Raw genomic sequence first — 12,515 nt, 5'->3', positions numbered from 1 at the left:
AAATTTACGCATTCACGTTGTTTAGCGAATTATCAAATTAAATCTATGTTTAACAGAATCGATGGCCAGGTCGTGTAACTCGTTCACAAAGGAGTTGGTCAGATTCTCGTTGAATCCGCGGTAGGTAACCCGGTAGCAGAGACTCTTCCTCTGCAGCTTATCGTTGAAGTAGCTTGAGATGAACTCCACTCCCTCCACGTAACCCTTGCCGTTCTCCAAGATCGCGTTCTTGAAGCGCTCCTCGTCGAAGGCGTCGCTCAGGTAGAAGGAGATGTCCCTGGTCACCGGTGGATTTTTGCTGTACTTTGAAAAAATCGGCAGAATCCCGTCCGCGTAGGAGCTCTCGTACTGCCTTGTGAACCGCTCGTCGGTCTCCCAGAACTGGCGAATATCAAAAATTTTGCAGAGCACCATGGCCATCCGCTCGAGGCCAATGCCAAAGGCCCAGCCGCCCACGTACTTGCCGCGTTTAGGCAGGTTGTTCTCCAGGATAATGTTTTTCAGGACTCCGCAGCCCAGCAGCTCCGTCATTTCACCGTCGTTGCTGATGTAATACTCCGACGACGGGTACGTAAACGGAAAGGTGGCCTTGTCGTCCCATTGTTTTTCCAGTGCTGAAAAAAGCACCTTTTCGTAGTGTTCTGAGGGCGTTTTGGCCACAAACTTAACGAAGCCGTACATGTAGGACACCAGACTCTCCAGGGTGCGCTTCAGGTGTCTCAAAATGACCTCAGAGTCGCCAAACCCCTTATACTCCTCCAGCTTCCTCAGTGCTTCCACATCCTCCCTCGAGAACAGCAGATAGCCGTCCATCTGGTGGAACACAGGGTAGTGCTGAGCGTCAATCTCGTCTCTCCTGAACACCTGGCCTGAAGTGTAAACGTAAATGTGCGTCTAAATACCTGAATATAATGCTTGTGGGATCCCCCTTTTCAGGAACCCAGTGATGTGTGAAGTGGTGTGTGTAGGAAGGAGCCTGTAGCGCGAGTGACCGAAGCTACTTGCCATCGACTCAATCAAGTCCCTTCCGTAAACTCCATTCTTTTCACTGTTTATTATGTCCAAATACGCTTTAGATTTATACTCTTTGTACTTTTCTATGTATTCGTGGTCCAAATAATAGGTGTCACTCGGGTCTCTGCTCACGTGGTCCAGAGGGACCTGCAACTCGTCAAAGTTTTGGCTTATTGAGACTGGGTTTGATTCAACGGTAAAAAAATCAAACTTTCTGCTAGAAATAACGACATCCTGGTAGGAATTGAAGAAATCCTTGATGTGTTGAGCGATGATTCCAATGGGATTGGATGGCGACGTATCCAACCTTCTAGATATCTTATCCTGGAAATGTTGAGGGATTTTAAGGTTTGAGTTGAGACCAGATTGTGTCTTGTAAGGTCTGAATGGTTGCGATTTTAGTGGTTGGTATGAGCACGTGTTGAGGAAGCACGGCTTCAGTTGAGCAGAGATATTTGAGCTGCGATTGACCCTAAGAGCCGAGATTCTTAACATAAACAAACTTGTATGAAATATCTTACAACAAATGAGTACGGATGATTCAAATTTATGTAGTATTGAAGCAAGAAGGCTCACTATTAACCAGCCTGTAAACATGTTACACATTAAGCTGAATCATACGTCTAAGGAGCCAAAACATAATTAAGATATAATCCTTTTATTGAAAAAAACAAAACCATTCATTGTCAAACAGAAACTTAGAGTAAACTGGGTTTTGTTGAATAAGAATCAAATTCTTGAAGTGAATAATAATTTTTCAAAGGATAATAACAAATAAAATAAAATTAATTTAAATAATGGATTATTTAAAATGAAGATATTAAATTATATTATTTTAATAAACTTATTTTTTCTGAAATACTGTTATTCAAGGCCTCACCCTGAGGTGAACCAAAGAAAGCTAAAAATTAAGGATGAAAAATTTTCTAAAACAAAGCATCATATTGACAGAAAACATAATGAAATTGCTGTTGTTGGTTCGGATTCTGTGAAAAATGGTCAATCATTTATTCAGAAGAAAGTTAAAAATTCCAAAGGAGGGATCAAAAACTCCCTCGTTTCTAAATTGAAACCAAAAACAAAAAATTCGAAAGTTACTGAAAAACCAAGAGATGAAAAGAAGAAGGCTGCTAGATTTAATATCAATTTTAAAAATAAGAAAAATGTTAATAGTAACTCGAAAAAATCAAAGTCATCAATGAAGGGGCTAATGAATATTACTAAAAGTTCTAAAACAAAAAAGGTTCCGATTAAGAGTCACAAAGAAGGTAGCAATGATACTGAAGAACACGATGAAGATGAAGAAGAACATGAATTTCCAAAAGGTAAAGGTTTTGCTGAGAAAGCGAAAAAAGGCTTAATTGGTGTTGCAGGTAAAATTGCCGACTACGGTCTTCCTATTGCGACCCAAATGGCCACTGAAGCAATTAATAAGAGATTGAATGGCAGTGGAAAGTCTGACCAGGGAGTAACAGATGATGATTCAGATTTGGGTGATGACATATTAGGAGGCGACGATGATGATGATGATATAGATTTTGGTTCAAACGATGAAGATGATAAAAGTGTTAAAACTCCACCTAAAAACACTAAAGCCCGTAAAGAAAAAAGTTTGAAAAAAACGAAAAAGGATGAGGATATGGATATGGACGATATTTTTGGTACTGATGAGAAGAGTGTGAGTAAAAAAGGTGCTAAAGATGATGAAGACATTGACTTAGGTTTAGACGATGACGAAGATGATGTTTCTGTTGTTAAAAAAAAGAAAAAGGTAGAGGAGGATGAAGATGAAGATGAAGAAGAACATAAATCTCCGAAAGTTAAACATGACGATGAGGAGGAAGATGACGAAGAAGAAGAAGACGACGACAAAAGTGATCGTCATTCTGACAAAGATGATGATGAAGATGGTGATGATTTTGACTTAGAGAATGGCGAAGGCGAAAATGAAGATGAGGACGAGGAGGAATCAGATGCTAGAGATCATGATGAGTATACCAGCAAGTTCAAAATACCCTCTGGACTAGGTAGAAAGTGTAAATTAATTTGCGTATAAGTAATAAATAAGTAATCTTGTTATTTATGCACATTTGTACATAAATATATATGTGTGTGTTAAGCATATTAATAATACACATAGAGTACCTTGGAGCTGGCTATGATCTAATAAAGGGAAATCCGATGGGAGATAATATAACATTGTTAGACCCAGGGTATAAATCAAACGTTATTCAAATGCACTGGAATAAAAAAGTGGAAAACATATCCAACAGTATGAAATACCTGCAGCCAGTAGGAGGATGGATAAGACCATATTCATCTTGCCATAAAGTGGAAACGGTAAGAACAAGTAATCATAATTGCGATTAGGTGAATGAAATAAATTCATCCGACTCAATTCTAAAATCACTATCAGCTGATGCCAGCGTATCATTTAACCTGGCAGGTGACGCACTTAAATTCGCAGCCTCGGCAAAGTACAAAAAACTCGACAGCGCATCAAAATCAGGAACAAGCAAAATGTTTATAAACAAGTCCTATTGCTTTAAATACGTGGCTGGTATATCAACGTCATTACCATGGTTAGATTAAATTAATTTCAGATTCTTAAATAGGGACTTCACGCTAGGGTTTCAATCATCGTTGGACCGTTTAGTAAATAAATTTCAAGGACTTGAAAACGAGTCAAGCTGTAAACCATACATGTACAGAGAAGATCCGGGAAACAATAGTTGTTACAAGATGGGAATAACACATTGGATGGAGCTTTTTAACACATTTGGAACACATGTCGCAACTAAAATATACTTGGGTAAGATTAATAACCAATAATAATGGCAATTAGGAGGCAAAATATTCACAACCATGGAAGTGAAAAAGAACCAGGAGAAGAAATTGAGTGACCAGGGAGTGGACGTCAAGGCAATTCTGTCAGCTGAGATAAAGAACTCCAACATAGACTCAAACGTACAAGTGTCTGTAATAAAATCCAACAACTCAAACGAAAATTTGCTCGACACTAAGAAGTCAACATTCGTGCTAGGAGGTGACATATATGGAAAGGGTAAAACCATGGATTTCATCGAATGGTCAAAATCTGTTTCTCAACATCCAATGCCAATTAAGGCTGAATTTACCCCGATTTCACACTTTATGGATAAGAGCCTACGTGAAGCGTACAACAAGGCGTACTTGTACTATGGAAAGGTGATTTTGGAAAGTGACTATTTGCGTTACCAAAATCAAATGCAGCTGACACCGGAACAATTTGTACGTTTTTATCAACAACAATGATATTCAGATGATGGATATTGACATCGAGAGCACAAGCGGCAAAGGCGTGACAAGTCTCAAATGTAAAGACGGCAAATCGATCCAGTTCGGCTTCGTGATGTCAACTCTAAAAGATAATACACACAATGTAACAGAGTGTCCAACTCACAGGTATGTTAATCTGAACAATTTTTATACTTAGGACTGAATGCTCATCTCCTAAAAACGATGAAGTTTTATACTCGACTATCTGGATCGGTTGCAGGAGCGAGAATTTAATAAATTTGACTCAAAAGCTAACTAAGGATAAGGTGCGAATTCAACAAATAACCAAACTTTTAGGAACCTGCCTGTGATAGTGACTACAGCATCCTATTAGGCTCGTACTTTTTTAATAATAAATCTAACTATCTACTAATGAAGCCGTGCAAACTGGGTTAGTTGTTAAAAACTACGAAATTTCAGGGGAAAACAAGTGCGACGTTGACGGCGAGGTCGAATACACATGGATGGTGTGCACGAAGAAATTCTGGGTTAGCCGTAAATGCACATATACTCATTTTAGCAACTGAACACGAGGTCAAAAGTCGTAAAGAAATCGGATTTATCATCGATAAGTTGTTCTCCCGGCGAAACTATTGCATTCGGTGAGTACTCTATGTTATTATATTTACTACCACGTACACACCTGTTCACGTATAACGTTAAGTATCGTAGCAATACACATCTAATAAACTTAATACTCGCAGGTATGACCATTGAATGGAACAAGGACGCCGATAAAAAATCGTTTGCCAGTATATACCCCTGTAAAAGGGAAGAGCGCGTCTGCAACCACAAATCCGACCAGCGCTGCAAACGCATAGTTCACTACATTGTGTGCAAATAATTGATCGTATTTAAAAACTAATGTTTATTTTTTGTAAGCGTGTTAAGTAAACTACATTAGACGTAACTAACAAAGTCTGCGTTGTTTCTGTCATGTCTCGAGTACACCCTCGTGTAGACTTCCGGGTCCAGCAGGTCCTGCTGGTAGAGGAAGACCACGTCGGTGAGGCCCACGAAGATGCCCCTCATCTTCTTGCAGCGCCCAAACAGGTCCGAGGCTGAGAGGCAGTCCTCGTCCAAAACCACCTCCAGGGTCATATTCGAGCTGTCCTTGGGGCCCCTAAGGTCCCCCCGGGCGCCGTTGCTCTGGTGCTGGTCTGCCTCCCCCTCGGAGGACGAGTCGTTCGGGTATATGCCCACCACCACTCCCCTGGAGCCGATGGGGACCTTTTCATTGTGACTTATGTAGACCACCACCTGCCCCAGGAACACGTTCGCCAGGTCGTACCTTATTGCCTTGGTGTTGTAGGCCGGTATGTGCAGGTTCCTCATGTGACTCACCCTCACCATCTTCACGTCCTTTTCTCCCTCCGCGCCGGCCTCCTTTGCAACCCTGCTGCACTCGTTCTGGTAGTCCACCACGATCTGGATCTGGTTCTTGGTCATGCAGGTGTAGTTCCCCTGAGTCAGCTTCAGACGCCTGAAGGGCTGCGAGTCGCAGAACTTGTTGATGCGCCCCAGCTTAAATCGCGCCTGTTCCTCCGATAGGTGCGGGTATATCTCGGTCATCTCCAGCGGCCTATTCTCGTGATTCACGTCGACCCGCTCCAGGAACTCGAAGAGCTCCGGGAACTTGTCGCGGTAGTTGTTGATGAGTTCGACGCAGTCGCCTGAGTAGCGCACCATGTACACCGGGTCCACTTCGCTCAGGTACGTGGGCGCGAGCTGTGTGTACCCTGGCAGGCACAGCGGGTCCTCCACGTCCTTGTCGTAGTAGACCAGGTTCATCCCGATGTCCGCCTTCAGGTCTGTGATCATCACCTTCTGGAACAGCGCTGCGGCCGCCTGCGGCGACAGCTTCGCCATTTTGCATATCCTCTCGAAGGTGTACCAGTTTATCTTGTGGTCCTCCAGCCTCCTTTGCAGCTCCACGTACTTCTTAAACTCCGTAAGCCCCGTCTCTCCTATCGTCAGCTTTATGTTGGGCAGCCTGAATATGGCGGTAACTGTGTCGAACGTGTGCCCCACGTTTTCGATCAGTCCCACTTTCCCGTACAGGTTGCCATGCATCATGCACACCGCCTTTATCTTAGGCTTGTCGAACTTGCCGTGGAGCATTTCGTGCATCCTCAGCTCCTGCTGCAGTGAGAGCATTTCCTTCCTCACCTTTTCCTTGTGGTCGTCCTCGTGCGTCACCAGCAGACTGGTTATCTTCTCCGGGTGGTCCACAAAGTTAACCATGGGCAGCAACACCTCCTTCACCATCTTCGTCTCCTGCAGGTTTTTGTCGAGCACCACGTACTTGACGACCACGTTTTCGCACAGGTGGTCCAGGCCCAGCATCCTCCCTTCCTTCAATGTTTTCATTGAGGGCCTGTACTTCCCTCCTTGCATGTTCTGGAACATCTTGAGCAGGATGTGGCTGTTCTGGTCCAGGATCTTCGGGTTATAGTTGCGCGCTTGGCTCTTGTAGCCCACTATCAGGCCCATCTTGTCCAATTCTGCGTCTATTTTCGAGATCGAGTCCTTTAGCGCTGTCGGGTCACTCGTCGTGAGCTTGTTGTCCTCGAACTTAACGTACGGCGTGTGTATCGACATCAGCTTTCCGAAGTGCTTGTACGGGTATCCCACTGATAGGTACGTAGTGCTCGTGCACTTCAGCAGGTTCGACAGCGCCGTGTTGTTCAGGCTCTGGAAGATGTTGATGTACACGCTCGGGTGCCGCGACTTGCTGTTGAACACGTCCACTCCTCGCTTGATAATCGTTCGGTATGGGAGCGAGCCCAGTCCTGGGAACCAGAAGTTTTTCCGGAGGTGGCTTCCCGTCTTCGGCAGCATCATCGTGTTTGGGAAGTGCAGTTTTTTCAGGGACGGGTTGAAGAAGGGGCTACAAAGCACCTTTGACTCCGGTATGTCATCGAAGATTTTAAACGGCGAATGCACTTGCTTGCTCACCTTCGGGTCGTACGAGTATATCCTGGCCAGTCCAAACTTGTTTCTGTCCTTTTCCTCCTCCGTGAGCATGTTGCTGCACTGGTACAGGAGCTCCATCTCCCCGTTTTCAGCGTGACTCATCATGGGTGTCCTCGGCGACTTCATCTCCTTTTCCGCGTGGTTCAGAATCGGCGCTATTAAGGACTTCATCTCCTTGCTTTCCACTAGCTTCGTGTTCTTTTCGTGTCCCTGCTTCCCCTTAATCACTCCGTTCGTGTAGTTCTTTCCGTCGTGCAAATCCCCTCTGTTCTTGCTCAGCGCCCTGTTCATGCACTGCAGCATCAGCGAATACGGCACTGACGGCAGGAGCGTGATCCCTCCCCAGGGCACTTTCGTGTTGTCCATGTCCACGTCGAAGTGGATCGGGTAGTACTGGTGCAGCGGTGACTCCTGCTCCGTGATGAGGGCGCTGAACACACTAGGCAGGAAGTGTGCTGATTGTCGCGGAAGAACCAGCATCAGCTGCTCATAGGGCGTTATCGGCTTCCCCTTGTCGAACTTGATGTCCAGCACCTGCGATAGTAGCGGCGTCAGCACGACGATCCTTCCGTTTTCCAGCACGTACCTCCTCTTTTCGTTTTTCATGAAGAGCACCATGTCGTGGATGAAGGGCGGGTACTTGCAGTGCAGGTACCAGCTCCACGAGGGCACTCCTCTGTAGTAGTAGTAGAGTATCCACTGTATGCCCACCAGGTACTCTCTCACCACGTCATCCACAGAGTTGACTGAGCTCATGTCACACTTGATCAGCTGATTCGAAATTCCCATTTTCGCTAAGTAGTACCTGTTTTTGTAATCCAGGAGTGTCGTCGGCTCATTCGGGTACTTGCTTATAAAGTCGGACAGGTCCGTCTCTATTTTACAGTTTTTTACGTCGATCACTGTTATCAGTGAGCTGTGTTTGCTGTGGTCCACCACTGAGTGACTCATCACTACTCTGTTGCTGTTAAAACTGACTACTTTGTTGTTGTTTGTGTTTTGGTTCTTGCTACTCGTCCTCGACACTATTTCGTTAGTCAGATAATTTTGTATTTTGAAATTTTCGTATTTTGCCCACTTCGTGAAAAATATCATAAGGTTGTCAAAGTTGACTTCTCCGCAGTTGCACGTCAGCCATGGGTCTCGAGCGTTCCTTTGCGGCAATGTGTTCTGGTGATTGCCTACGGCCGTGCTACTTGGCCCTGACTTGAACGACTCGTCCAAATATTCTCTGTATATTTGCAGGAGTTCGTTCAGGCCTCCCTCCGGTATGTTCGCCAGCAGCAGGTGTGGCAGGAAATCGTTTCCGACGAAGAACGTCAGGAATACGAAGTCGTCAACTACTCTGTCCATGATCTTAGGGTCGCTTCGCAGCCTCAGGTCCTCCACCAGGTCTATCAGCAGGTACTCCCTCAGGATTCCTATGTGAAGGAGCACGTAGCTGTTCATGTTAACCATCATTCTCAGCTTTGATGAGTTTTTCATGTGCCCGAACACCACCTGCTCGCGCAGCAGGCAGATGTACGGTTCGTGCGTTGCTAGCGACAGCACTATGAGGTCCGCGTCGAGCCCGTATACGCAGTGTGAAATGTGCGGAGTATCCCCGGGTTCCCTCCTATGTACTTCCGATTCAAACTCTGCGTGGCGCCTAGCTTTGTCGTTCCTGATATACTCCATAATCTTGTGTTCTCCCTCTCCGGGTACTTCGGAGCCGCTCACCACTATCTTCAGGTTCCTCCACAGCTCGTTTTCGTTGATCATCTTTAGGGCGAAAAACTGCAGCCTCGTGGTCAGACGCTCCATGAAGGCCGTTCCGGGCGTGATTTGGATCGGGTCGAACTTGAATTCTTCCTTCTGTGTTTCCTCCCCTTGTGTGTCCTCGTCCTGGTCCCCCAGTTCTGTCAGTGATTCGAGAATCAGCTGCTGTATCGTCGCCTCCGATGCCGACCTGAATCGACGTTCTCTCTGTTGAATGATTTTCGCTCTGGGGGCCACACCGTCCACTGCCAAATACAAGAGACTCTTTGGACGCACTATGTTTACTAAATTTATGATACATTGGAATATCGACACGAATATATCATCCTCAGAGGTTATATTTTGGCAGAGGTCTGCGATACTGTGAGAGCAGTTGTGCACTATCCCGTTAACGTCCAAATACAAATTGTCAAAACCATCTGGAGGTCTATATGTGAAGAGGGGTTCGTTAAAACTATCCTTGAAGGTCTCGGGCGACTTTAGCAGCTTGAAGGCGTCGCCCTTGTCGGACGTTGTAACGTATTGAGACTCGCAAATCAGAGGATAACGTTCTGCTAGCCACCTAAAGAAGGACGGGATTCCCATTTTTAAATCTTATCTCAATTTAACACGAATATTTGGGTGAGTAGTGTGAGGAATAGTAAGGCCAATGTTTACTATACATATTACGGTTTTTATACACTAACTGTAGAATTTTACGCTTAAACATAATAATTTTACAATTTTGTAAACCGATAGACTACTATATAAACTGTACGCGTGGATTCCATCACGAGCCCAAGTGTAAATTAATGGTGCTCAAGATTAGATCAAAAGTAAATTAATTTCACTTCTACGTCCAAACAGGCTGGTTTTCTCCTCCTTTAACATTTGAGATTTGTTTCAAAGTTAGTTTTACCAGTTGATCTGCGTGTTTTTTGGGCAAATAGCGGTCCCTTGAAATTGGCCTACACATTTCAACCGCCAGCGTTGCTCTCCTCAGCTCCGCCCCCAGTTTAATTACCAGATTTTTTATGTTGTTTTCCCTATTTTCAACCACTTTTGCACTTAATTTCAGCTCCTCGACTCCAACTTTCCTACTTAGTTCAATCAGCTCCATCTTAAGCTCATGGAGCGAGTTTAAGAGCCTCTTGTCTCCCCAACTCTCCTGTTCGGCGTATGTGTATCTGCTCAAATCGAAGTATTCGTCGATCTTGGGGCACTTTTCGTACAGGAACATGTCAAGGTGCTCCGTTGGCGCCTTAAACAGCACTCTTATCCCGTGCTCGTTGAGCCATGGGTTTATTTTCCTTATGTTATTGCTGCTTGTGGGTTCTTTAAGCCAAACTCTGTGGCTGAAGTGCGATTCCAGAACGTTAACCAGTTCCTCGAGCCTACTCATCAACACATCGTATACCTTCTTGACTCCTTCAAAGCCCTGTTTCCCATCATTTGTCCTTTTTAACCTATAAATAAACATAGTTACCAGTTGTGGTACTTTATAAACCTTCGTTTCAAGGTCTATCAACTCATCCATTTGACTCAATAGACTACAGTCAGCTGGTAAATTAAGTAACAGGGTCATTGATTTATAGTCAAACAGCCCAAACTCCTTTTTCACACACTCATACACCAATCCACTCATTTTTTCAAAAACACCGTCGAATGCCTCTTTGTGTGCTTCATCTGATAATTGTTTTGTTTTATTGACTATATCTAGTAGGTTTAGTAGAGTTAACACACTTTTAGAATCAGCCTTATCTTTCAATGATTCAAAGGAGTCAAAGTGTTGAATCATCTCTGGAGTCTCAGACAAGGTGTTGCTTTTCTTTAGATCGAGAAGTCTAAATCTCAGAGCCTTTCCCTTCAGCTCTAAGTCGTTGCGATTTGCCAGCTTGTATAATTGCGATGAGAACTCGGTTAAAGTCTTCACGTTAAGACTCGATACGTCATTCATGAACTTCAGAAGCTCACTATCTTGAAAATCATTGTCTTCCATAAGTGCCAGTAGCCTACTTAGGGATAAACTAAAGCTGTTTACATAGATTTCGTCCACATTGTGCACATAAAACTGATTTAGCAGGGACATTAAATCACTCAATACTCCAGTGTTCTTAAACACGTCATCCACGTCAATCAATTTACACCCTTGTGGCACTTCCTTTAGGAATCTGCTTGAGAAATCTCTTGCGAGGTCATTCATAAGTGAGCTCCCTTCTAATTTATCTGGTACATCTGGTTCTGGGCTCTTCACTTCCTGTTTTAATAAGATGGATCTAACACGTTTCCATCCCGATTTACTGGGTTTTAACTCATATTTGTTAACGTATTTTACCAAATTCATAAGTTGCCAGTTACTCAAATGTGCTATTCCCTTAAATTCAAGGGACTCAGATAAAATTCCCAGCCTAACTAAAATACTATACGTCAACTCTCCTATATTGATTCTGGGTGCTACAATGAAGTGCTTCTTCGACGGGAAACCTGACAATAAGAATAATAGCTCATCGTCATTGTAATTTACTATGTTTGCTTTTAACTTATCAAGATATACAACAGCAGGTGAAAAGGAAATAAAGTTCATGTTAAATGGCATTTCAAACAAAAGCAAATCCTTCACAAACTTATTGAACGACTTAAAATCTGATTCAAAAGTTGCGTAAGGTGATGAAGAAGCTAGTGAAACTACATTAGATAGGATGTTATCGTCAAAAATCTTAAATTTAAACAAGAATCCGGGGATATTGGCAAAATCGTCACATTTAAATTTGTCCAGTTTAAACAAACAGCAGTAAACAATAGCGTATACGGAGTTTGGGTCAAGTGTGTACGAGAACAGATTCATGAAATGTGTAAACTTCCCCTTTTCTATCAGAAAATCAACGTGCGTCCTCGACTGCTTATTTACTGAAGCCATAAGAAGTTTAACTTCTTTAGAGTCACTGTTTATGCGATTTAATATGTCCATCAGGGCCATGTTATAACTTATGTCAAATTCATCATTTTCAGTTTTCATCAAGTCTCTATGCGATAACACACTGCACAAATTATTCATCAAATTAATTATATTTTTACTGGTCTTATTCTGTGTATATATTGTCAAGGAATCCAACATGAATAAGAGGCTTACTGTGTCATAGGAACTAAGTGTTTTGACCATGTGTTCATTGTCATCAGACAGAGAAGATTCAAACTTTTCAAACAACTCAATGAAGGATTCCACGTTTACGTTGTTGCTTGAAATCAAGGAATCCAAAGTGTTTATGAAATTTATAAATCCAGTGCTGTGATCGTGTAGGTTAATTTTTGCTGTAGAGATTAACTCGGGATTTCTCCTCTTGAATATCCTTGGAAATTTTATAAAGTGTCTATTTTTACACAAATTGTGGCCGCGGCTTGAAATGTGTGAAGAAAACCGTCCCCTGAGTAAAGACAACGCCCCTACGAAAGCCCTTGACATTGAACACAAA

General features: G+C 43.4%; 4 protein-coding genes across 4 annotated transcripts; 1 reads left to right on the top strand and 3 right to left on the bottom strand.

Annotated features, from left to right (window-relative positions):
• Positions 1 to 21: 21 nt before the first annotated feature.
• On the bottom strand, positions 22 to 1,509 carry TOT_020000155 (phenylalanyl-tRNA synthetase; the record flags this gene model as incomplete). Its single annotated transcript, XM_009691889.1, has 2 exons — positions 22 to 869; positions 903 to 1,509. The coding sequence occupies 2 exons, from the start codon at positions 1,507 to 1,509 to the stop codon at positions 22 to 24; spliced, it is 1,455 nt and encodes a 484-aa protein (XP_009690184.1).
• Positions 1,510 to 1,540: 31 nt separating this feature from the next.
• Positions 1,541 to 5,176, top strand: TOT_020000154 (uncharacterized protein; the record flags this gene model as incomplete). Its single annotated transcript, XM_009691888.1, is given in 11 exon segments — positions 1,541 to 1,611; positions 1,888 to 2,735; positions 3,155 to 3,354; positions 3,385 to 3,584; positions 3,618 to 3,826; positions 3,860 to 4,284; positions 4,316 to 4,458; positions 4,490 to 4,598; positions 4,630 to 4,723; positions 4,729 to 4,820; positions 4,853 to 5,176. Coding segments are annotated over 11 exon segments (2,715 nt in total).
• Positions 5,177 to 5,232: 56 nt separating this feature from the next.
• On the bottom strand, positions 5,233 to 9,651 carry TOT_020000153 (5'-3' exoribonuclease 2; the record flags this gene model as incomplete). Its single annotated transcript, XM_009691887.1, has 4 exons — positions 5,233 to 7,428; positions 7,495 to 7,899; positions 8,047 to 8,664; positions 8,746 to 9,651. 4 exons carry the CDS (start codon positions 9,649 to 9,651, stop codon positions 5,233 to 5,235), a joined length of 4,125 nt encoding a protein of 1,374 aa, XP_009690182.1.
• Positions 9,652 to 9,747: 96 nt separating this feature from the next.
• Positions 9,748 to 12,505, bottom strand: TOT_020000152 (uncharacterized protein; the record flags this gene model as incomplete). The annotated part of the gene is made up of 2 exons (XM_009691886.1): positions 9,748 to 9,766; positions 9,903 to 12,505. 2 exons carry the CDS (start codon positions 12,503 to 12,505, stop codon positions 9,748 to 9,750), a joined length of 2,622 nt encoding a protein of 873 aa, XP_009690181.1.
• Positions 12,506 to 12,515: the final 10 nt, after the last annotated feature.

Source organism: Theileria orientalis, chromosome 2 (genome assembly GCF_000740895.1).
Source record: "Theileria orientalis strain Shintoku DNA, chromosome 2, complete genome".
NCBI classification, from domain to species: domain Eukaryota; phylum Apicomplexa; class Aconoidasida; order Piroplasmida; family Theileriidae; genus Theileria; species Theileria orientalis.
The sequence above is the reverse complement of the archived record's forward strand: the minus strand, read 5'-3'. Positions and strand labels throughout refer to the sequence as shown.